This window comes from Vicugna pacos, chromosome 4 (genome assembly GCF_048564905.1).
Source record: "Vicugna pacos chromosome 4, VicPac4, whole genome shotgun sequence".
Classification (NCBI taxonomy): domain Eukaryota; kingdom Metazoa; phylum Chordata; class Mammalia; order Artiodactyla; family Camelidae; genus Vicugna; species Vicugna pacos.
Window position 1 is genome coordinate 74,953,171 of NC_132990.1, and position 24,076 is coordinate 74,977,246.

The 24,076-nt window shown below is 49.7% G+C and overlaps 1 protein-coding gene across 5 annotated transcripts in view; it reads left to right on the forward strand.

The window, feature by feature from the left end:
• Positions 1 to 24,076, forward strand: part of FUBP3 (far upstream element binding protein 3) — a 47,981-nt gene that overhangs the window by 19,855 nt on the left and 4,050 nt on the right. For 2 of the 5 annotated variants that reach the window (XM_006205420.3, XM_015240247.3), the window contains exons 3-16: positions 1,469 to 1,502; positions 3,863 to 3,912; positions 4,272 to 4,343; positions 5,625 to 5,682; positions 7,680 to 7,842; positions 9,141 to 9,239; positions 11,757 to 11,861; positions 12,937 to 13,039; positions 14,079 to 14,179; positions 16,215 to 16,356; positions 20,138 to 20,298; positions 21,084 to 21,157; positions 21,503 to 21,583; positions 21,789 to 21,865. In XM_006205420.3, coding sequence (XP_006205482.1) covers positions 1,469 to 1,502; positions 3,863 to 3,912; positions 4,272 to 4,343; positions 5,625 to 5,682; positions 7,680 to 7,842; positions 9,141 to 9,239; positions 11,757 to 11,861; positions 12,937 to 13,039; positions 14,079 to 14,179; positions 16,215 to 16,356; positions 20,138 to 20,298; positions 21,084 to 21,157; positions 21,503 to 21,583; positions 21,789 to 21,865 — 1,320 coding nt within the window. The remainder of the gene's footprint in view (positions 1 to 1,468; positions 1,503 to 3,862; positions 3,913 to 4,271; positions 4,344 to 5,624; positions 5,683 to 7,679; positions 7,843 to 9,140; positions 9,240 to 11,756; positions 11,862 to 12,936; positions 13,040 to 14,078; positions 14,180 to 16,214; positions 16,357 to 20,137; positions 20,299 to 21,083; positions 21,158 to 21,502; positions 21,584 to 21,788; positions 21,866 to 24,076) is intronic. The other 3 variants (XM_072960293.1, XM_072960294.1, XM_015240246.3) reach the window with 2 other exon arrangements.

A 24,076-nucleotide genomic window follows, 5' to 3' on the forward strand; every position in this document is an offset into this window, starting at 1 on the left:
CGCTGCCTTAGGCGGTGGACATTCCTCTCACGACATCCAGGGGCTGCATGTGTGACGAGGATTCCTCCCCTAAGCTGGTGATTGTCCAGTGTTCACGTGGACTAGGAATCGTGAGCAGTGCCTTCCCAGGTGAGGGCCTTTGTCATACTCAAACTGGAAACGCAAAAAGAAAATTTTAAGATTCAATAAAAAATAATTCTCTTCTCCCTGAGAAAAGCAGATTAATAGTATATAATGTCAATATTTTGGCTGCAGACCATTATCTTGCTATCGATCCAGGAGAAATACGGTATTGACTCAATAGCTTCGTGTACTTTTAGCTAGCATGTCTCTCTGTGCTTTCTTCTTCTCCTTTTAAAACATCGTTAATATGGTTTCTTTTCCTTGGTCTTCTTATGGTCAGCTCCTCTCCAGTCAGAGGATGACAGGGTTAAGTTCAAGCAGAAAGAGCAGTTAGAGTCCTGTATTTCAGATGTCAAACCATTTCACTCTTCACTCTTTGTTCTGAAGTTGATGTAATTGATCCTTCCCCACTTAGCTCACATCTGTCCTTCTGATAACTTTCCCCAGAGTCATACTTTTGAATGCTCCTGTTAGCATATTGTAAGGATCATTCAATTCCTTGTAGTATGGTTAGAATTTATACTTCTTCGTTGTCTGCTGCTGATTGTGTTTCCTGGGCTGCATTTTCCGAGAGAGAAACACCACAGAATCATTTTTTGCTGATGGCTGGTGGAGACACTCATCGATAGCTGAAAAGAGGAGAAATGAACAAAATAAGCAAAGCTGAAGTGGTTTTGTGGGAGTGTGATTGGTTTTCATAATGAGGCTGTTGGGCACTGTTGTCTCTGTGAAATGGGCTTGAAAGGCAATTGCTTACTCTTAGCGTCCACTGCATACAGACTGCGATGGTGGGTCAGTGAGGGGCCTGAGGAGGGAGGAGGCCAGATCCTCTCCTTGGGACGCTTATGCTTTGGGGAGGGGGGGGGGGGGCGCAGGGCGTGGCCGGCAGGAACATATGTGCACGTTCTTAGTGACTCCAGCTGCCTTGGAGCCGTCCTTAACAATGCTTCCGAGCTAGGAGGTTAAATCTTCTCATTTGTTTTAAAAAGAGAAGGAACCCTCACCATCTTTACATTGAGTTTGGACCCAGAGCAGGAGGGAGGTAGGAACTGAGAGGGATTTAGCCAGCAGGATTTTCTCCCAGGCCTCTCAGCATGTGGACACACAGATCAATGTCTTATCCTGCGTTCAGCTGGACACTGTGTTAGACACTGTGTTGATCAAGACGTCCCCTCCTGTTTCATATCATATAACGCATTCATTTCAGCCACTGAGCCTAAATTACTGTTTGCTTTCTTTTTGCCTTTCTTTTTTCCCCCTGAAATGGTAAGAACTCACGTAAGGATGAAGTTAGTTTATCCGTGCTAATGCTTTGATTTTTCTTTTCTCTTTCTCTTTGCCACAGTAGGTAACCAGTTAGGGGCCTTGGTACATCAAAGGTAAGCAGTGGGTTATGTTTTATTATTTATTGATCATTTCTAATTGTTTATTGATCCACCATCTGTACTAGAGTGTTAGAAAGTCAGAGGTTGAGAGTGTGAAAAACCATGGGCTAGATTTCTTTAAGACTCAACTTTTTTGTAGCCCTTCCCAAGACAGTGTAAGCTGAAGGGGTAAACTAATGCGAGGTATTAAAAATCTGCTATTATTGTATGTAAACTTAAGACTTGTAGGAGGTTGGAGCTGTTTCTGCCCACATACACTGAATTTAAAAGGAGAGAATGAAATTTTCCTCCTGGTGTGATGATTTTCCCAGTGTTTTGTGAATCCTTAACCTCGTCACTTGAGAAAAGATGCGCTGAACAAGCGTGACTTGCCGGACTTCCACAAGATAGAGTGTGTGGTTCTCCGGGAGTCACAGCCCGGGGAGCCAGTAGCTGGGCCCCACCGCTGCTGTGGTGAGAGGCTTTGCCACAGAACCTTGGATGGGTGCCCAGTTGATTCCTTCCTTAGTTTCCCCTCACGACCTTCCCTTAAACATTGAGGCTTTAGAGAGATCCAGAGACCTCTGGGCTTTAAGAAGACCAGTCTATAGGATGGGTTATTTGTGGTCACAGTATTATCCTTCGAAAAGGGTAAAGTATACCGCAAGCTGCTGCAGCTTCTCTTCCCTAAGGAGTGAGATTTTCTGCGTGTATTTGTTACTGTAACATGTTATCCTTAACCTTCACCAGCAGTGATACAGTTATATTCTCTTGTATTCTCTGCAAATATTTGAGAGTTTCTGGATATCACTAGGCATCAATTAACCAGAAGATTTATCCTGGATTTTTGTTATTGTTGTTTCTTTGCTTCATTTTTAATGAATTAAAAATACAGTCATTTCAATGAGGTTGTGTTAATATCAAATGTAACTTTCCTATAAAGCCATAGTTAATCAGGATTTTACTTTCCAAAATGTTTATACTTTGTACATTAGACCAGTTTCAGTCTTGCATTTAGAGTAGAGCTTTGTCTTCCAGGAAGCCCAGAGCAATTCATCTTAATAGGTGTCTTCCTCAAAGAGAGTCTGCTGAAATTGTTCCTGGGGGCTGAGGAACTGCCTGAGTTTTGTGACATTCGGAGTTGTGATAGTGTTGAACCCCTTCTAGTAAATTCCCCAGTACTGTTTCCTGAGCATAGGCAGCTTCTGCTGCACTGCTGCACATGGCTCCACGTGCAGGAGCACTGTTGCCCTTCGCCACAGTCAGGGGACGTCCCAGCAGGGACCCCACACTTACTGCAGGGTATGTTGTTAGGTCAGCTGAGGCTTGACATTAAAGTCCACGCTGTTACTGATTTAGAAAGCCAGGAGTTGCCTGATTTCGGTGTGGATTCGGATATCCCAAGAGGTGGAGAGAATCCCTGTGCGTATGTAATCTGAGCATGTAACCACAAGGAGACTCTGTTTGCTGCCAGCCTAATGCTGCAGTGCAATGCTCCTTACGCTGTTGCATTTCTTTTAAATGCTGCACTTCCCCGGAACACATGGACTTTATTCAGTCCTTTCCATGATGGGTAAAAATCCAGCTGTGTGAGAGATGTTTAAAAATGCTTGCTTTTTTTTTTTAAACTACTTGCATTTAGCTTCCTCCTAAGGTAAATGTTTAGATTTAATTGCTTTCTGGGGTGTTGGGCAAATTGGATATTGTCCACAGTACACTCACTCTATGGCAAATTTGAAGACTTGTTTGAGAGAGCCAGTGCAGTAGTTGTTTAAAAAAAAGAAGTGCATAATGGATGGGATAGCATTTGACAGAAGTACCTTGCAGAGTAAGCAAGGTAATTATTCCATACTGGTCAACACTGATTAGGCCTCTGCTGGATACTGGTTCCATTTGGGGCGTTTCACCCTAATTTAAGGCAGACAAATTGGAGGGAAGCCAGAAGGCAGTAAATTAGATTGGGAAACAAGGAATGTTGGAGAGTAGTCCAATCTCTCTTCATCTAGGGAGGAGACCAGAATAGAAGTCTAAATGCTCCCCCAAACCCCAAAAAGTCTTCAGGTGTGAGCAGTGCTGGGAGTAACTCTATGAAGGAAAGGCAGGTGTTAGTAGAGTTAATGGTTTAATGAAGAAACAGAGGTTTCTTCCTGTGACATGAGGAAAGAGGAGGCTTAGATCTTTTCGAGGAGTGACTCACCAAGGGGCTCGTTAGATGACAGTCTTTGTGGGTGCTTGTGGGCTTGTTGGCCCCATTGGCAGGGTTTATTTTAAGTCTTTATCTTTTAACATTGCCAGTGTGGGAAATTTGGGGAACCTAAAATGACTGCAGAATTCTTTATTCTATGTATTTTTCCAAAAATATTCTTTGTTTTTAGGGCAGTAATAACAGAAGAATTCAAAGTACCTGATAAAATGGTTGGATTTAGTAAGTAGCCACATTATTTACTTTTTCTCTAATTCCTGTCTCTCAGTGTTGAGTGTTACCTGTCGTAAGGTGCTTTGCACGCACACTGTGTTTTCTGGAGCCCCGAAGCACTGCAGGTCTCTCTCTGGGTTGAGGGGGAGACCAGAATGTTGGGCTGTGGGCTCCCCCCTCTCTTCTCACCTCAGCCAGAGCCCCCTTTATCGTCTGCTGTGTTTCATGTACGATTTCTGCGGGCTCGCTGAGTCCGACCCCGTCTGTTGTGCTGTGGAGCCAAGGGTAAATGTTTGTTAAATTAAGTCATTTATGTGTGCTTAAATACAGCATAAGGGCATATTCTGACCCTGTTCAATTTATTTCAGTTATCGGCCGGGGAGGAGAGCAGATTTCACGAATTCAAGCAGAATCTGGTTGCAAAATTCAGATTGCTTCAGGTAAGGGCTGCCTTCTTCATAGATCTCAGTTTGGCCGAAATCAGTCTTTTTTACAGAGCTTTCAGATTTAGTACCTTCGCCTGCTGCTTGGAAGTTGAGGGGCTCGGGTAAGTGTATGTGATTGCCGTGGTCCTTGCACTTCTAGAGCTGGCCTCCCGGCCGAGAACCAGGAAGGCCAGAGAAGAAGTGGGCCCAGACATGATGCTGCCCATCTGGCTTCTGGGGAGGCCCTCCCTCTGCAGCTCTCGGCCCGGCGTGGCCCCCCTGCCCCTTACACACCTGCCAGTCTAGGACCACTGTTTTCTGCACCAGAATGTTATGCCAGACATTGTGGGGCCTGGAGGAGTCCTGTGGCTCTGGGCTTACGCCAGAAGAGTGCTCGCCAGCTCCCCGTGCCTGCCCTTTGTGGAAAGAGGCCAGCTGGAGGTTCTGGCTAAATTAGCACATGTTCGACACAGCTCAGGACCTTTCGCAGTTGAGTCCATTTTGACCTTGTGATATGGAGAGACAAATTGAGGAAGAAGAGTTTTTCATTTTATTTATAGTTTCATCATCTGAGTTTGACCTCTTTCCACAGCGGAGGAGGGGGTTTGGAGGACATTCAACTACAGAAATGTTTGTCATTTTAAAAGATGCTTAGTATAGTGTTTTGAAGGCCGTTACTGCTGTTAGCTATTTCTCTTTAATTTTTTTTTCCTTTGAGTAAGAATTTTCAGAGGCAATTTTTTAGGGTCAAAGTAAAGCGTCATGTGTGGTGTTGGAAAGTAAGATCTTTTTCCTCTCCCGTCAAATAGCCCAGAACCAGTTCCACATAGATGTCACTGTTCTTTTGGGATATTCATGCAATAACTGGTAATAACTCTGATGTGCATGCCATTAAATTCCTTACTAGTGTTCCTCAGAGCCACTTGCAGACAAATAAGCATCAAAGTGCTCTGCAAACAGAGAAACTGAGGGAAAAGCGTGTTAAGTGACTCAGCACTGACGAGCGCACAAGTGGGTCAGGTACGAACCTGAGACTGGCGATTAGGACCGCCTCAGGAACCTCTGCTGCGTCCTCCCAGCTCCCCTGCAGGACCTGTTTTTATTTTGAGACTCTAGGGTGGAGCTACCAGCTTGATATCCTCTCCACAAGTGGAGGCAAACTGTCTTTTTTTGGGAGCCTGGGCTTCTGTGGGCTGATGTAGGAACCAGCCCAGAGAGACAGTCTGTACACAGAGGCAAAGGTACAGGTTGCCTGATGCCCACCAACACACCTCATCTTCTTGATTCTTCTTATAGAGAGTTCTGGGATTCCAGAGAGGCCCTGTGTACTTACCGGAACCCCAGAAAGTATTGAGTAAGTTTATTTTATTTACTTTTTCCTTTCACTCTTCTTCCTCCTTCCCCAAATGGGGAGAAATGGAAGGGCAAAATTGTTACCGAACACTGTTGAGCTGGGCTGCAGTCTGGCCCCAAAAGCAGGTGCTTCTATAGAGAAGGATCTGGGAGGTTGCCACGCCAGGGGAGTTTTTCCATTACTTAAACACGCAAGGTGTTACCTTTTTTTCAGACCCTACAGATTTCTCACAGCTGTCATAACACCTCCTTCATAAATCAGGTTCTCAAGAGTGTACGTTCACCCTGCCTGAATGCTCTAATCAACTTACTTCTTCCTTGTTAATACCTCCTTTACCTGAGCAGGTCTGGATTAGTGAGCCTGTCACTTTGTGCACCATTGAGAATCCTGGTGTCAGGTCATTTGCTGGGGCCGATTCCACTGATATTTGTGAAGCAAATGAATCCACTCTTTGTGGCCATTGCTCTACTCTGAGGGCCGTACAGACCGGCCAGAGGGTGTCTTGACTTTTGGGGCCCTTACAACAGCCTTAAGACCAGCGTTGCTCTCCTACCCTGGTACACGCATGCTCGGAGCCTTGTACCAGATGTAGGCCTCGTAAATCCAAGAACCTCCTGGGGAAGGGGCATGTACTAACGTAGAGTCTGCTCGCTCTCCTCTTTCAATCTACTGAGTAGTGTTGCGTTTGGGGACAGGGATGCTGAGATTATATCTGGCTCAATAGGTAGGGCTGTTTTATTGTTTCCATTTCTCAGGGAGTCTAGATGAGTTTAAATTCTCTTGTTCTGCTGTAACGTTGCAAGCAGTGAACCAGAATAAATATCGCTGGCAGGTGTGCATTATAGGGCAAGCAGGATGCTTTTGCTGGAGTCAAGGCATTTTTCTTCCAACACAGGTTAATCTAGTACACAAGCAAAATATTAAAAAGCTGCTGTAACTGAGATGATGTACAAGGCTGATTCTATACACAAAGGCTCGAGACCACAGAAGGCAGCACTATTTCCTGCCTTTTTCTTCTTTCTTCCTACTCTTCTGAATATTCCTGCTTCCTGTTCTACCCAAGCAGTCGAGACAGTGGGATTATAACTTTAGGAGGAAACAATTTTGTTTTCCTCAGCGCGTGGTACAACCAGCCTGTTTAGTAGCTGAATTTTTCCCTGTTAAAGGAACCACAAGATAGATTATGCATGGCGATTTAAAGAATAAATACTGCAAGTGACATCCGGGGAGATTCTGGTGCAGAAAAGGAAACTGGCCCCACAGATGACCTCAGTAGGCTGGGTTGTGCTTTTTTTTTTTTTAACATTGTGGTTTCCCTCCCCCATCTCCAGAGAAAGCAGCATAAAATTCCACATGAAATGTGGGATCTTAAAAATCTGACATGAGAAAGAGCAAAGCAGGTGACTATAACTGTACAGCTGCATCGAGCCCTGCCTCCTGTTCCCACCCCTTGATACCAAACTGGTGATTCGTAGCCTTAGCTTAAAAGTCATCAAGCAGTCTGGGTGATGGAGAAGAAATTCAGAGTTTAGGAATTCTGACGGTGACTACTAACCCTTGCTTTCTTTCTTCCCATCTTTCTTATTGCTCTTTCTCCTGCCCTTATTTAACAAACGTCTGTTGAGCGTATACTCTGTGAGAAGGGTTCTGCTGAACTGGGGAGCAGAGAGAGATGCAGAGGGATTGAAGGTAGACTCTGCCACCAGAGCAGAGGGCATCCCAGTAAGAGACGAGACGTGTCTGTGGAATGAATACAAGACACAGGCACGAGCAGAGGGCAGACTGCAAGGGGGCTGCATTGGGACGTTGGCATTACGGTGTGTGTTGCTTTTAAATTCCAGCCCAGTAACGTGGCGGATGGCAGAGGCCTCCTGGGTTGTGGGGCAGGAGCTGGAGCTGGCTGGAGGGCTGCTTTGACTCCTTCGTGTTTCCCCTTCCTGGGCACCTGGAGTATTCATTTCATGCTGGTTCTCCTGTGGTTCTTTTCCCTCCCGAAGACAAGCCAAACGGCTCCTGGGCCAGATTGTGGACCGCTGTCGGAATGGACCCGGCTTTCATAATGACATAGACGGCAACAGCACAGTCCAGGAGATTCTCATCCCCGCCTCGAAAGTGGGTCTGGTCATCGGCAAAGGAGGGGAAACAATCAAGCAGTTGCAGGTACGTGAGCCCTTCGCAGAGTGCCGCTTTAACAGGACTTCACCTTTCTCCCGCTTCCCGGTTTGGGAGGTTTTGTTGTGGCTGTGGCTCTCCCCAGCTGGGCAGGCCGTGCACCACGGTGCAGAGCTCCCTCAGAGTCTCTGCCCAGGTGCTTCCACAGTTCCTCCATTCCAGATGTTTCCTGAACGTTTGCTGTGACCAGGCTTGATTGATGCCAGCTATGACTCCCAAGTCCTGGGGTCCCCGTGAACTTGCAGCATCCACCACGGCCATGAAGCCCTGGCAGGACTGCTTTTTCCATCGGGCGACAACATCTCGGACAGGAGTACTGTGTCCAGAGCCAGGGGCCCTCAGCCAGCAGCACTCCCACTCGTTGGTTGTGTGATCTTAGACCTATGTTCATGTACTTTTCTAAGGCTCAGGGTCCTCGTCTGTAAGAGCAGGGAGTGTCGGCCTCACTGTTGTAATGAGCTGAGATAATACCCGGTATTTTATATTATATAAGACCCTCAGCACAGAGCCCATTACTGAGTAAGTGCTCCTTGAGCATCTGCCGCTGTGAGCTCCAGAGTCCCTCATCTTAGATGCTTGGGGCCGACTGTGTGTTCGAATTTAATACCCCCAGCAAGGTCTGGGGCTGCACCCGGTAATCAAATGTATCTTCCCATGGCCAAATATAGTAATAGTCACACTCAACGAGAGGAAGTCTTGAAATTCACTTACATGAGTTCAGGTTAGTTTTGGAGTCAAATTTAGTTAGGAACAAATTTTTAATTCAGAGCTTTTGGACTTTGGAAGTTGTGGATCGGAGTTGTGACTTGCTTGTGTGCTCTGGGGTTGTGGAAGGTGCTCTAGTGTGGACTTTTAAGAGTTCAGGGTTTAGAATCCCAGAATCCAAACTTGGTGCCTCCCTCATCAGCTCTGGAACTTCGGGCAGCTTGCTCGGCGCCCTTCCCTCTCAGGGCTGCGCAGGAACTCTGACCAGATGCTGTTTAGTAGAGCGCCTGGCTCAGTGCCTAGCGTTATGTGAAGATAGCTCTGTAATATTTATGTATTCCAGGGATCAGAAAAGGAGGAGAGTTTGGGGAGGTGGTTTTGAGTGTCACTCTTGGAAGCTCTCAGGCGCGGCTGGCTGGCAGTGTTCTCAGGCCAGCTTCCCGGGCCGGCTCGGAGGGCAGTGCTTGTGTAGGTGGATGTGTCTTACCGTGGACGTGACCGACCCCCTGCGGCTTGTGGTGGCGCCCTGTATTCATTCCTCTTCGTGACAGTGAGAGCCATGCCCGTGTGTGTGCCCACAGGAGCGGACAGGTGTGAAGATGGTCATGATCCAGGACGGCCCGTTGCCGACGGGGGCAGACAAGCCTCTTCGCATCACTGGAGACCCGTTTAAAGTACAGGTAGGAGAGAAACTGGATCAAGCAGGTCCCGGGGGTGGGGGGCAGTATCAATCAGAGTAGGAGTACTTGGAGCACTTTTTTATGTCATTCAGGAAGTTATAAAACTGGGTGTTCCTTGATTTAAGGTAAGTTGTCTTCCCAAACCAAGTTTGACAATGAAAAGAACTCAGGTTGTGCTGCCAGCGCGAGCGCTGCTGGCCATGTGTGGCCATTGGAATTCATTCCGATTACATAGTGAGTTCCTCGTTTACACTGGCCTGGAGTGCTCGGAGCCACGTGTGGATGGTGGCTGCCGTCAGAGACAGCCCGTGTGCAGAACTTTTCTGTAAACACAGAAGGTTTTGTTGGATGGCGAAGCACTGATTAGAGGCAGTTTTCAGTGTCGACCTGTATTCAGCTCAGATGCAGGCTCCGTTTAGGCTTTTATTTGTTCTCTTTCTAAACCTGTTTTTGCAAGAACTCGAGCTGAGGTGGGAGGTGACCAGAGGTGCCAGTACCACACGAGGCCCTGTGTGCCCTCATAGCAGGCATCCTGTGTGCCACAGAGGACTGCCCCAGGTGCTGACAGCAGTAAGGAGCTTAGTTCTGAATCACCTGAGGTGCTTCCACCCTCCAGCTCTTGGGCTGTTAGCAGGAGCGTGGGTGGGCTGTGGGTGTAGGATTGTGTCTCTTCCCGCGAGACAGGAATGCTCTCCTTCCTGCCCCCTGCAGCCTGCCTTGCCTCTGCTGCACTTAGAGTAGCTCCAGAGTGACGCACCTTGCGAGCCGTCAGCCACAGCCGTCCCCCTGCAGGAGCTCTGGGGCTCAGATCCAGTGGAGGTCGCCAGTCTCCGGCAGATGATTTCCCCTGATTTTTCTTATGTTTTTTTTTAACTGAAATATAGTCAGTGTACAGTGTTACATCAACTTCTGCTCCCCTAATTTTTAACGCTGTCGCTCAGCTCAACTCAAATGGTATTGTTGGTAGTTTTTTTTCGGTCAAGGTTAGTGTGTAAAATAACTATTTTACAACAGGACTGAGGGCCAGCGATTACAATGGCTTCGTTGCTTAGGCTCCAGTCAGCAGTGCAGCCCTTCGCTCCTCTCCTGCCTGGTCGGGTCCCCCAGCGTTGTAACCTGTCAGGCTGCCCCCAACCTTTCCTCCCTCGGCCGTCCAGTCCAGCTTTTGGGCTCTGCCGCTGTGGTTTCGTAGAGCTCTGTGGACGGAGTGGAGAGCTGTGCTGGACGCCAGGATGCCTGCCTCCCAGAAGCCCTCCACGCTTGCCTTCTTTGACTTATCTTTTGTAGGAAAAATACCCGGGCAAGGAGCTTATTTCATTGATGTTTCATGAATTTGCAGGAAAATTACCATAAAGAAAGGTTTTTAGTGTTTTTTTAATTTTAAAACTGTGTATTTTGTGGGTTTTACTTGGGAGAAGCTGTCTGCTGTGTTTAAGGTAAATTGTTGTTTGGGGATTTTGGGGTTTTGTTTTGTTTTTTTTCTCTTCCCAACTTTTTATTGTGGAAAAACTTCAAATATATAGAAAAATTAAAAGAGCTAGTACAGTGGACATTTGTATGCCCCCGACCTACTTACTTCACGTTTGTGTGTATATTTTAGTTTAGTTTTTTGCCTAACCATTTGTAAATAAATGATGGATATTATGACTTTCCAGCTCTAAATTCTACAGTGTGTTATCTCCTAAGAATAAAATTTCTTCCTGTAACACCGGGCCTAAGAAAATAACTAATCCTGTAACATCGTCTTAGAGCCAGTCCATATGCAGCTTTCTCCAAATGTCCTAAGACATTGCTGTTTTGGGTTTTCTTGGTTTGGTTTGGGTTTTTCCAGAACTAGGACTCAGTCTGGGTTCCCACATGACCTTGAGTTGTCCTGCACGGCTGCGCCTTAGCACAGGTTCCCGTGGGGCTGGTACTAGTCTGGGCGGGGTGGACTGACTGACTCAAGGGCATTCTTGGAGGAGAGGACACTGCATGTGCCTTGGAGACCGTCGGTGCGGGGTTAGGTTTGCCGGTTGGTAGGAGAGCTCTTCGAGCTCTGACGCTGGAAGGTTTTTCCCGTTACCTCCCTGTAGCTCCTCTGCCACGGGGTGCCTTGGGGAGGTCTTCTTTCCCGTGGAGCCCATCCACATTCAGAGCTCTCAGAAAACCCTCCTTTTGCTAGAAAAAAAAATGGCATATCAGAAATAGATTGGGGCGACCATAATCAAGCCCTGACCCACCTCACGTGCTGACCCAACTGTAGTGTGAAAGACAGTGCACCCTTATCTGTGTGGACATTTTGGGAAACGTAAAGAATACGTCGTTTAAGATTTAACGTACACGATACGCTGCTCACCAGCAGCCAGCCCGACCTGTGTCAAAATAAGGTAATAATATAGTGATTTCTCCCGCAGCTGAGTGCCTTCGGAGGCCTTAAGCCCAATTTAAAAGGGTTCGATCTTGAAAGTTCCCCTGGTGTCGAGTCTTTTTTCAGGATACTGGTCTCCATAATGCCTTGTGTCTGTGTTTCCACAGCAAGCGAGAGAAATGGTATTGGAGATCATCCGGGAAAAAGAGCAAGCCGACTTTCGTGGCGCCCGTGGTGACTTCAGCTCGCGGCTGGGAGGAGGCAGTATAGAGGTACGCTGGAGTCACAGGTTAACGGGCAAGTTTGAGGCTGTAAGTCACGCTTCTGCTCGCCCTTGAACCTTGAGCAAGTTGTTTAACGCTTGTCTCACCTGCAGAACCCTGCAAGTACGCACGCTTCCGGCGGTGGGGGCGTAGGGGGGTGTCGGCTGTAGTGAGGGGTGCCAGCCAGCACGTGCATTTCAGGGAGTGGGGCCACCCCCCCTGGCTTGGGGTTATGCTTCAAAGCTTATCCCACTGCCCAGGTGAAGACCAAAGTCCAGGTTTTCATGGTGATCTGTATTGTGATTGTATCAAATTTGGAAGCCTATTATATTGATGAAGTGGAATGGGGTTAAAATGCATCCTTGGTAAGACACTGCAGCACAGATGGGCCTTACAAACATTATGCTTAGTAAAATAAGCCAGATACAGAAGTGCAAGTATTTTATGGTCCACTTATGTGAGAAATAGGCAAATTCATAGAGACGGAAGGTAGAGTAGAGGTTACCAGGGGCTGGAGAGGGAGACGCTGTGGTTTAATGGATACTGAGTTTTCAGTTGGGGATGATAAAAAAGGTTTGGGGTATAGATACTGGCAATGGTTACATAACAGTGTGAATGTATTTAATGCCACTGAAATGTATATTTACAAGTGGTTAAAATGATAAATACTATGTTATATATATTTTACCACAATAAAAGAATGAGAAGAAAGAAACCATTTTAAAGGGTTGTAGTATAATCAGTGTGTATAGTATATTTATGCTTATTACCTAGAACTTAGAAGATAAAATTTTAATTTTCAATCTTAAAAGTTTTTTGGTATCTTTATCAGGTTTATATTTGTTTTACTTGCTTTTTGTAACTATTTTTTAATCAAACCTCAGACCTACTGGATGCATTTAATGCAGAGGAATGCAGTCATCAAACATAATGTTTCTCCTAAGAGGAAAAAATATGCTTTATTGTATCATTTCCAGGAATGCACTGTAATAAAAATCAAGTTGTTTGTATATACACAACAGGTTTGCAGAAGAGACGGGTCTGCAGAAAAGCTCTGATGAGACTTCTCTCTCTCTGCACTTAGGTGTCTGTGCCTAGGTTTGCTGTTGGGATTGTAATAGGAAGGAATGGGGAGATGATCAAGAAGATCCAGAACGATGCCGGTGTGAGAATTCAGTTCAAACCAGGTTGGTTTTGAAGATTTTTGAAAGTCCTCAGCATGATGAAGAATTACACGCACCTCACAGAACGAGAGCTTTGTAACTAGCGTGTTGTGTGTGTGCTCTCTCTCATTCTCCCTCTCTCTTGCAACTTTCCAGTCTGGGTTTCTCCTCTGGCCCTCATTTCTTCGCTTGATTTGCTGGCCAGGTCACCCTTCTTGTGCCAGGACACTCTAGCCTGGGGGTTTCCAGGCCTTTTTCTTTTTCCCTTTAGACTGATAGAATTGGAGGAAATCAACATAGCATTTCCAGCCTTTAGTTGTGCCACATAGAGATGTTTAAAAAAATTGTTATTTTGATTTCATAACTTTAAAGATAACTTAAAACCATAAAAAATCTTAGAGTAAAGACAGTTCTTTAAATTTTGTAAGTTTGCTTTCATGAGCAGAACTGTCTACAGTGTATTTTTCTTATTTCTCTGAAGAGGAGAAAATATGATGGACTACTTAGAAATTAGTGCCATGGCGCAACTCTGTTCTCCTTGAGTTTTGTTTACTTTTAGTCTAATTTAGTTTCTATAATATCTTTTTTAAAATTTTTATAATTGCATAAGAAATGAGTATTGACATGGACCATGCAAAATGATGTGGCTGTCTTAATATATTTCCTTATCCAGAAGGCTCCCTGAATCTGGTGATGCTTTTGTTCGTTTGTTTTTGGTCACCACACCGCAACGCTGTTTAATCGAGTGGCCATCACAGTACTACCCTTGCTTGTCCCAGGGAGTCCCCACCACATAGCAAGGCTCCCTCCACCCTATCATGGCCTCAGACTCCCCAACACCCTGGCTGGGGAGATGGCTGCCAGCTCTGGGTCCGAAACCATGTTCTTCTCCAGGCTCTTCAAAGCCCCCTTCTTCATGTGAAGGTCACCAGTTCCCTCTGGTGACATTCTGATTGTCACCCCTCTGGTGCTGATGGGAATACTGATTGTAAATCAGATTGATCTTGGTTTCCTTCTGAGGTTGGGCTTTTCCTAATCCCGTCTCTCACCTTGTTCCACACAGATGATGGCATCAGTCCAGAGAGAGCTGCGCAGGTCATGGGACCCCCAGATCGGTGCCAGCATGCAGCACACGTCATCAACGAGCTTATTCTCACAGCACAGGTGGGTCTGGCTCTCTGGAGTTGAGCTCTCTCACCCGCAGAAGCAGCAAGTGCCACCCGCTCTCAGGGCAGCACCGTGAAGCAGTCACCCGCCTCTCAAGTCACATTTTTGGAAACCAGTGCTCTTGTCAGTTATCTCCCTCTAAGATTATAGCCAGTGCCTTCTCAACATCTGTCTCTTTCCTGCCTTTTTTTCTCTTGCTAGGTTATTACTTTTCTGTCTTTATTATCCTAGAGTTTCTTTACACAGTAAGTTCACAATTGTTTAAACTGTTTGGGGGAAATAATGCAAATTGCCACGTTTCAGACAATCGAGTGTCCCTGTTATAAACTACAGGTAAAGTCTAATCATAGCTTTAGAAAGCACTTCACGATCCTACAAGTTTTTAAAACTGTCTTCATGCACTTGATTCCATGCACATCTTTCTCTAGATTGTGAGGCCGGCTTTTGTGATACTGTGAGGATCCACCTGTCCCCGCTGTGAACTGCTCTGGGGAACCACTGTAACTGGTGGTGGCTTGGCATGGTGTGTTCCCCAGCTTTGTAGGACCAAGGAAAGTCTGAGAATGATGGGAGCTGAAGAAAGAAGCAAGAGGTTGGAAATCATCCCAGCTCTGCTGTTTTTCACATGACCTTAGGCAAACCTTTGAACCCCTCTTGGCATAGTTTTCTTAGCAGCTAACCAAGGAATTTGTACCAGGTGGTGCATGTGATTCCCTAAGTCACCTGGGGTGGGGGGTGGTGCCTGCTGAAGTTACAGATTTATAGACCCTCACCCCAGATCTCCTGAATCACAGTGTCCCAGAGAGTGCTTGGGCTTCACGTACAGTCCCAGGCAGTTCTTAGAGAAGTTCAGGAGAGGGTGACTAATTGATGCTAACGTCCTTTTCAGTCGTGAGAATTGATGAACCCAGAGCTGCAAAGGCTGTGAGGTGTTTAGGAGACAGCCTTGTCTTAGAGAAACTGCAGCATACCCAGAACGTTGGCTGCGTGTGTGTGTGTTTTAACATAGATATTGAAAAGTACCTCGTCGACTTGTCATTTGTTGCTCATAAAAGCAGAGTGTGTCAGAAAGCACTCCAGTTAGCTCAGCTTTCCACTGGGTTAGATTCTAGGTAAATGTTCGGTTTACCCTTTAATGGACAGGAATAGGTTCTGCCCAACATTTCTTCACTGTGAAGGAGCGAGCTCTCAGCGTGACCAGGTTTGCCCTCAACATTAAAACGATTTTAAATGCTGCAGCTCCAGTGTGACTCAGAGGACCAAGGCTAGACAAAGGCTGGAATGAGATGTGTCACCCTTGAATGAAAGGAGTCTTCCTCTGTTAGGCGTTGGGTGTGGATTTTGCTCTCTGCGGGGAAGCAGTGTGAGAATGAGTCAGACTTCTCCAGCCCTGGACCACAGGCCGAAGCACCTGGCTTGTTCCTTCTTGTTTTGGGAAGTGGGGCAACCAGTTTTTCTTTAAAACCCTTTTATTCTTTTTGCTGGTTGGACTGCAAGGTGTTCTGACTCACAGCAGTGTCTGGATTGTTCTTTATAGCAGCCTTGTCGGGGGAGGGTCAGATGTCATACATTGCCACTTAATGTGTCACTTCAAAAGCTCATAGTTCTTCAGCATCTAATATCTGGCTTCTGGTAAGCCCAGCATGCATTAGCCACAGGGAAGGGCAGCCTCAGCGTTGAGAGAAAAACCATCCAACACCTGTAGGTGAGGGCCCAGTAATTAAAACTCAAGGGATAAGGGCACTGAGCTCCAGACTTAGCAATTTATATCTGACTGCCTGTTTTAGTTGTGTATATTTGTTCTGTTTATGTAATCACTTGCATTTATCTGCACATGTCTCCTTGAATATGCCTGTGACTTGTGTTAATTCCGGTTTTGAAGAACACTTCAGAATCTGAAATGTGGAAAGGTGCTCAGGTTCTAATGTGTGGCATTGATTACATCCTGTCACTTAACCTCCTCCCTGGAGACAAAAAAACAGTGCTGGTGGCAGTGGCAGAAATCATAACTTGAGCTCTGCTTCCTTCCCAGGAAAGAGATGGCTTTGGGGGCTTGGCAGTAGCGAGAGGAAGAGGCCGTGGCCGTGGTGACTGGAGCGTGGGAGCCCCTGGTGGCATCCAGGAGATAACATACACGGTGCCGGCAGATAAGTGTGGCCTCGTCATAGGCAAAGGTAAGAGGCAGCTGCTGTGGTTTGCCGTCCCCCTTCCAGCTGTTTGACCCGAGAGCACACGGGCCACATGTAATATCTCAAAGCGGGAGGCTCATCCTGTTCATTGCACTTGGCTAAGGGGCCAGGTCTGGGGCCTCAGCTGCCTTCCACAGGAACCCTCTTTTGCTTGGTCTTCCCGCGCATGGGGCAGAGCAGTGGCTTCATCACCACATGTGAGCAGCAGATGGGGTTGTTGAAAGGCACTCTGCACAAGATGAGGGGCCTCTGAATGTTTGTCGATCGACTGATTGGCGGTTAACTCACCTCCAAGGGACTTAGAGGAACCGTTAAGATAATTTCCCCAAGTGGAGATTGCTTTCTGACAAGTGCGTCACTTTTTTCCTTCCTGGATTTGGATGTTTGGTCTTTATTGACACGACACATGAAAATGGTTTTTATCTTTTCAACATATTCACCATGAGTAACAGACACCCTGTGGAGGGAAATAAAAATTGATTTGTTAGTTGTTTCTAGGCATTTTAGAGAACATTAGGTAGAAACCCTCGTTAATGGCTAATGTGGCTCCTTCCCATCTTTCAGGAGAGGCAGAGGGGAGCAGGCAGGTTTCTAGGCCCTCATTGCTGGTCTGTCTGGGCTGGCCCTGGGCCCCAGAGGCTGCGGAGAGCAGGACACAGGAGCAGCGGGCTCGGCCTCACTGCCCTCTAAGCTGGCAGGAAACGAGTTGGCCTTGGGTTTTGTATTTGTCTGTTTATTCCCTCCGTGTGTACTTAACAACCTATGGAAGAAATAAACACAGTCTTCTCCGTGGAGTTTCCCTGATTTCTGTGCTCACCAGACATCTTTAGCTGTTGGAGGGGTGCTGGCATCCCACGGACGGAGTGTGGTTGGAAACACTGTCACCAGCAGAGCGCTGAGCCTGCCAGGCACGTCCTCACGAGCTGGCACGGGGTTGGATTCCTCCTGTCCCTCATTCACCTGCCGGAATCTGTACTCGGCCCCACTCGGACAGTGTGTGTTTTACGCTCTTTTACAATGTTTTTCTCCTGTATCTGTGTGATCCTTGTGTTATTAACCTCTCAGAGGTAATAGAAACAGTGTGGGTTTGTTGTAACTTGCTGGCAGGGTGTGCGTGCTGGGAGGTGTTTGATGGATACTGTCAGCTGCCCAAGCCAGACGTGCCACCCAGACCATCATCTGGGGCACCGTGCAGTTAAATCCAGTTGATGCGTATAGTTTGAGAATCAGACCTAGGTTTCTGAGCCTTTTGAGACATTTTGTCAGGTTTTCGTGTGAAATGTCTTCTTAGACCTGGCAGAGCCTCACTGTCTTCACTGTGACAGTTCCTCGTAGTTTGTCCTCTGCCACATTATCTTAAGCGATCCCCAGAGGCAGTGACAACAGAATGGAGCAGTAGCTGAAGCTGTGTCTTGGTGCTCCAGGAGCAGCCTCCAGAAGTCCAGGAAGTTGTGTTGGGATGGGGGACTCAGGGTGGGGGTGTCCTTCTATAACCCTCTCCCCCAACGGGCAGGTCTGAGGTCTCCCCTTGGGAAAGGTGTGTGGGTGAGAGGAGCCACACGCAGGCAGGGCCTGCTCCCCCCGGCTCCAGCCTTGGACAGACGCTGCGCCTCCCCGGGCCCCTGCTGGATTTCCATGATAAATACAGCAATAGTGACAGATAGTGTGGCCAGCCCCGCACTTGTCAGCCAGGCCTTTTAGCAGGTTTGATTAATTGCTTTACGATTTCACGTCCAGCCGGGGGGCCACTGGTGGATCGCTTCTGCCCCTCATCAGGTGGAAGAATGGAGCGGGCTGCTGAATGTGTCTGTAGACAGCCACCATGTGCCAAGCTGGTGACCTCATTTTGAAGGAAGATGAACTTACATTAACTCCTTCCGGGCCCTGCAGTTTTGCAGTACCTCCTCACCCTATTAGCATGCGCGCAGGGCCTCAGGGGAGAGCCTGTGGAGCTGCTGGTCCAAGTGCCCGATGGAGGAAACTTGGCCGGGCCCTTGGGGTTTTCAGTCTCAGACATGCACGCCCTTTTGTGCTCTTGCCTCGCTGACCAAGTGGTCTGGGTGGAGGTGGAGGATTCCTTCGGGCCCTGGGTGTGCAGTGCAAACGGCTCTGTGTGTTCTTAGCTCTTTGTTGCTCCCCCAAAACGCTCGCTCAGGAGCGAAGCTGCTTGCTTTTCATGATGCAAAGAAGATAAAATTCACAAGTCTCTGTGTCATCAGAGACAAGCAAACATCAGTAGTTACAGGGCTGGGGAGGCGGGGGCCTGCACGTACCTGGAAGCAAAGCGAAGCTGCTGAAGACTGTGTGACTTTCCACCTTGGCCAGCGCTGTCCCCGTGACCAGTGTTTGCTCAAGTTGGAAAATGTAAGGACACTTGTCTTAAACTGGAGCAGTTCTCTAAGAAAATCATGCGCACGGTACTTTGGTCGGCTGGGTTTTTTTTCTTTTTTTTTTTTAATTTGCTTTTAAATTTTAAACTACCCAAACCGACACTGAACCAAGCTTTCTTGAATGCCAGCATCTCCTGGTTTCCTTCCTGCCGTGTAAGGGCCACTCGCGCTGCCTTCAGGAAGGACGGCTGGACCCAGGCTCCTCTTTGCTTCTTGACCCCTGCAGAGCCCCATCGTGCTTTCAGGATGAGATGAGATGAGATGAGATGCGGGCTTGCCTGCGCTTGGTGCCCCTTACTTACCTCCTCCATGGAGGGGTGTTGAGACGTGGCTGTCCAGCAGTGCGGGTGGAGGGCAGGTTGGAGTGTTTGAAGGATTGTGGACGAGTTCCAGTGAAATGGCAAGTGTCATTTGGGGTTAGTTTAGACTCTGGGTCGGGAGGGGATGACACAGAGACTGGCCTTTAGTCTTTTGGGGCTCCCTGGTACCCTGCACCAGATTTTAAACAGATTGTAAAACTCCGTGCTGCAAGTTTTCCTCGTATTGTGGCTCCCCCGCCCTGATTGAGCAGAGCTGATCCGTAAGTTCTGTGAAATTTGAAAAGAAGAATCAAACCATTGTTACACTGGTGGAGCTTTTGTTACACAAATTTCATTAAGAGACTGGGACTCTCACAGGTTTTTCAAAGGATCCAGCTACATTTTCATTAGCCCCGCTCCACCCAGGCCTCTGTGACCCCCATCCTCCGGCTGCCTCTCTGTCTAGACCTGTCCCCCCAGCGGAGGAGGCAGAGACATGAGAAGTGACAGGTTGGGATATTAAAGGCCCAAGTGGGCTCTGGGCGTTGTTGGGGGCTGTGGCAGCCTGTTTGACCAGTGGAAGGAGGGAGACAGCAGCGCGGTGGCCCACACCGGGGCTGAAGGCCCCCACTGTGCCATGGTGGGGCCAGCAGGTCGCCTTTCTTGTGCTGAGAAGGATGGAGTGCTTTCCCCAGGCTGAGGCCTCTGGCCGGGTTGGGAGCTCCGGAGCTGGCGTCCAAGGGCTGAGTTCCACTGTGTGCAGATCTGTGTGGGCCACTCCAGGCCTCTCCAGGACACCGAGGTGGAGACCAGCTAGTGCCATATAGCGTTTGTGGCCTCAGCCTGGCTCAGAGAGAAGGACCAGCCTCACTTTATAAGTCTGGTTTTACAAATGAGACAGTCATGGGCTTTGTTAGAACCGTTTTAAAGTAAATAATTTAGAAAGTACACGCCTACTGTCAGGACAAGCGCCGGTGTGCGGCAAGTACCTGCCCCTCCCCCTGTGGGGGGTGCCGGAGACCCGCAGGGCTGACCGCGGCTGCCGCTTACTCTCCTGTCTGTGTCCTCCGGCCGCAGGGGGCGAGAACATCAAGAGCATAAACCAGCAGTCGGGAGCACACGTGGAGCTGCAGCGGAACCCCCCTCCCAACACCGACCCCAACCTGCGGATATTCACCATCAGGGGGATCCCTCAGCAGATCGAGGTGGCCAGACATCTCATAGATGAGAAAGTTGGCGTACGTACCGGTCCTTTCCCCACCTGGCTTAATGATAGCTGGACTTTCTTTTGGATGTCCAAGGTACCTGTTTTTCCCCAGAACCTTGTACTTCCTGTGCCTTTCAGTCCTCACGTGATGTGAGGGCAGCAGCCCCCTCCCACTTGGCTGAGGGGGACGGTCGGGGCCCAGGGATGCCAGGGCCAGGGCCAGGCCCAGTCGCACTAAAGGAAGCGTTCTGGCCGAACTCACCTAGGCCACCGCAGCTCAGGCCCAGAGCCGTGGCCCTGCAGGCTTAGATGAGCAGCTGGGGCAGCAGCCTTCCCCAGCACCACCCCTGCACTCCCATGGACTGGCCTTGCCCTGGCAGCCAGCCCTGCAGGCAGCTTTCATTGACTCTGGCTTTAGTTTCAGGCACCTCAAAGCAGATAAAGAAAGGGAGTGTTGATGGAGGACAGATTGGCCACTGCTCACCTCAGAGGGGACGTAGAATGGCAGAAAGAGCCATGGGCCAGCCTAAATTGACGGGAGAGTCAAGCAGGTTGGTCCCTACCCCCAGGGTGACATGCTAGGGCAGTTGTGGTGGTGCCAGCATTGGCTGCGTGGTGGTATCGTCACTCGGGGCAGAAGCCATTTCTGCACGTAAGCCCACCGTGGGGAAGGAAGGCTAGTGTGAGTGCCCTAGGGTGTCTTCACTTCGCTTGTCTCCGTCTCCCCAAAAGCTGTGGTTTGCCTTGGGGCGGGCCTGGGCAGAGCACACAGGTGCAGCCGGCAGGAGGTGAGAGTTCCCTCTGTGCCCACGACAGGGTACCGGTCTCGGAGCGCCTGGAGCCTTCGGGCAGAGCCCCTTCAGCCAGCCACCTGCCGCACCTCATCAGAAGTGAGTCTCCGCACCAGTCTGGACCGGGTGAATCCCCTCCCGCCCAGGAGGTCCTCCTTTCCTGCTCCTGTTCTGAGGACTGCCCACCAAAAGCCGGAGCCCTGGGTGGGGGGCAGGACTCATCTCTACCTCTCACCAGTGGTCCCTGGTCCTCGCTGACACTCCCTGGCCAGTGCAGGCGTGAGCACCCTCCTGGAGGGCAGAGGGCCTTCTGGTCGCCGCCAGCCTCCCCAAGGGGAACTCGCCACCCCAGGGCTGGATCGGGAGAAAGGTGGATTTTTTGCAAAAGCCTTTCTGTTGTCGGGTCCTCAGCTGTTGCCTTTGTTTGATTTCCACTTTCTTTAGCACCTTCCCTCCAAGGAGTTCAGGGTGCTTCCCAAACATTGCTGCTAAAGTGAACGGAAACCCCCACAGTGCTCCTGTGAGGTGGGTCACCTGCCTTCACTCTGCCCCTGCAGTGCTGGTGGGGGCAGGTGGGGCCAGGGGTGTCACCTGGCCACAGTCAGCAGAGACCATTGTGCCTGCCTGGGGGTGGGGGTGAGCAGCAGGAGAGGGGAGGCGGGTGAGGGGAGGTGGGCCCATGTGAGGGGTTGTGGCCTTCACCAGACTGAGCGGCTCTTGTCCTCCACAGCGGTCCTCCGGCCTTTCTGACGCAGGGCTGGGGCAGCACCTACCAGGCATGGCAGCAGCCCACACAGCAGCTTCCAAGTAAGTGACTGGGGAGGAGGTGGGGCTGCTCGGCCTGCAGACAGAGGCCTGGGGTCCCTCCCCAGAGGTGTCACGGGGTCTCCTGAGGTCTCAGGAGCCACCAGGGGCCCTGTGCTGGGGGAGGAGGGGTGCACTTCTCCACCTGGGCAGGGACAGGGGGCTGGCTATCTCCTGGCCCACCTTCTCAGACCTTTCTTTCCTGGCTACTCTATCCTGCTCTGAGCTGCGGACTTCTGTCACTCGTTCCCTGAGGGTGTGGTTTGACCTGAGTCCCTCCTCCCCCCCACGCCCCCCCACCTCCTCGCCCTCCACCTTCAAGCAGTCCCTGCCTGATCGGTGCCCGCCCCCCACTCCCCTCCTCTGGCCTCAGGGGGCCTTCTCCCTGTCTTCTCTCCAGCACCACCTTAGGAAGGGACTGTTTCTATCCCCAGAATTTCAGAAAGCACACAGAGAACTGGCTCTGCAGAGTGACACCTCCCCAGGAAAACTGGTTGTAAAGGGGACAGCCCTCCTTGGAGTCTGACCGTCCCCACTCTCTGGCCCCGACATGGGCTTCAGGAGTCACTCTTGGGTTTTATTGCTGGTGGACCCCATCTTGCACAGCCTTCCAGAAAAACCAAAAACAAAGCAAAAAGCTTCCCTTAGGTTCTTTTGACTGAAGTGCCAGCTTTCCAATCTGAGAGTCCCCTTCAGCATATCCGCTGCTCCCTCATGCATGTTGCAGCTTTGCTTACGAGGGGCTGAGCCAGGGTGCGTCCCCCACTTCTCTGGTGCTCTAGTTCTGCCGTCTGTGGGTGAAGAGTTTAGATTTGATTTCTAAAGCACCTTCGAGCTATGAAATTGCATGGTGGTATTTTTCTCTCTTCTGCAGTATTTTTTATGAAACATCTTACGCATACAGAGTATTTTACAGAGCTTGACCGCGAACCGTGTGCACCACCTAGATTCACCCCCATCTCACTGTGCTCGCTCTCCCCAGGGTCGGGGCGTGTTTTGTTTCCTCCCGTTAGATCAGAGCGCACCCTTGGGTGGGGGTCGGCCGGGGTTGAGCTCCCACGTGCCCATGGCCCAGGATGGAGAAGCCTCAGACGTGGGAGGCTTTCCGTCAGAGCCCCAGTGGGCACGTCCATCTCCCTGAGGGGAAACGGACTCCGGGGGCTGGTTCTGCAGAGCTTGCCCTGCTGCCACCTCAGGCCCAGGCAGGCCCAGGCAGGCCCAGAGTCGGCAAAGGCAGGTGGGCTCAGAGAGAAAACTCAGTGAAGGCCTGCTTTCTCTCACCTTTCACCAGCCTTTGTGGTGTCGAGCTTTGTTTATTCAGGGGAATGGAGAATTCGTTTTGGTCGGTGAAATCTTGTCTAGAAGGAAAATCCCACTCGCCCACACCCTCCACGTTGAGGGCGGAGTTCTTGGCTGCATCGCTGGCGCCTAGCCTGCTCCAGAACCAGGGCCTCCTGTTGTTAGCGGCCAGGTCTGAGTCCCTCCCTGCCCCAGTGCGGGGAGGGGGGCTCTTTTCCCCTTCTCTCCCCACCTCATTTCTTCCCCGGCCCCACACACGTCTGTCCTCATGCACATGCCCTCCTCCGTCCTCAGTGAATTGACACTTGGGGAAACACTTTGCCACGAAACATGTTCGTGAGCACGCCCTTTCCGCCTGCTGCAGACGGACTGTTCTAACCTAAGAAAGGACACTGGCGGGGACCTTCTCGGGGACACGCAAGCAGACCCTCAGCGGAAGAAAGGTCCCGGCTTGTCACTGTGCTCAGTCTTTGAACCCTCTCCAGGCCCCTGGGCGGGTGCTGTGCTCTGCTCCCCCCACCCCAGCCCTTCTGCCGATGCCCCTAGAGAGCTCTCCTCAGCTGTGCAGGGAGGAGGCGGACAGCCACGCGCACGTCCCCGCCTTTCCCCTCCAGACAGGCGCGAGGCTTGAGTGGGATCCGGTGCCCGTCGTGGCGTCAGCCCCTCTGCTGTGTGTACCTCGTCTTCTGTCGTCACCTTGAGCACAGTCTCCGGACACTCTCCCTGCGTGTTTCCTGTAGTTGTCCTTGTCCACAGGTAGAGCCGTCAGCGTTTGAACAGAGGGGCCAGGTGAAGGGAGTGGTCAGCACCGTTTGGATCCATTGTCCTGTTTGAAGGCCAATCCAGGGAGCCTCAGACAACACTCTGGTCCTCAGGGCTCTGCTCACAGGCCGCTCAGGTCCCTGTCTCAGGGGA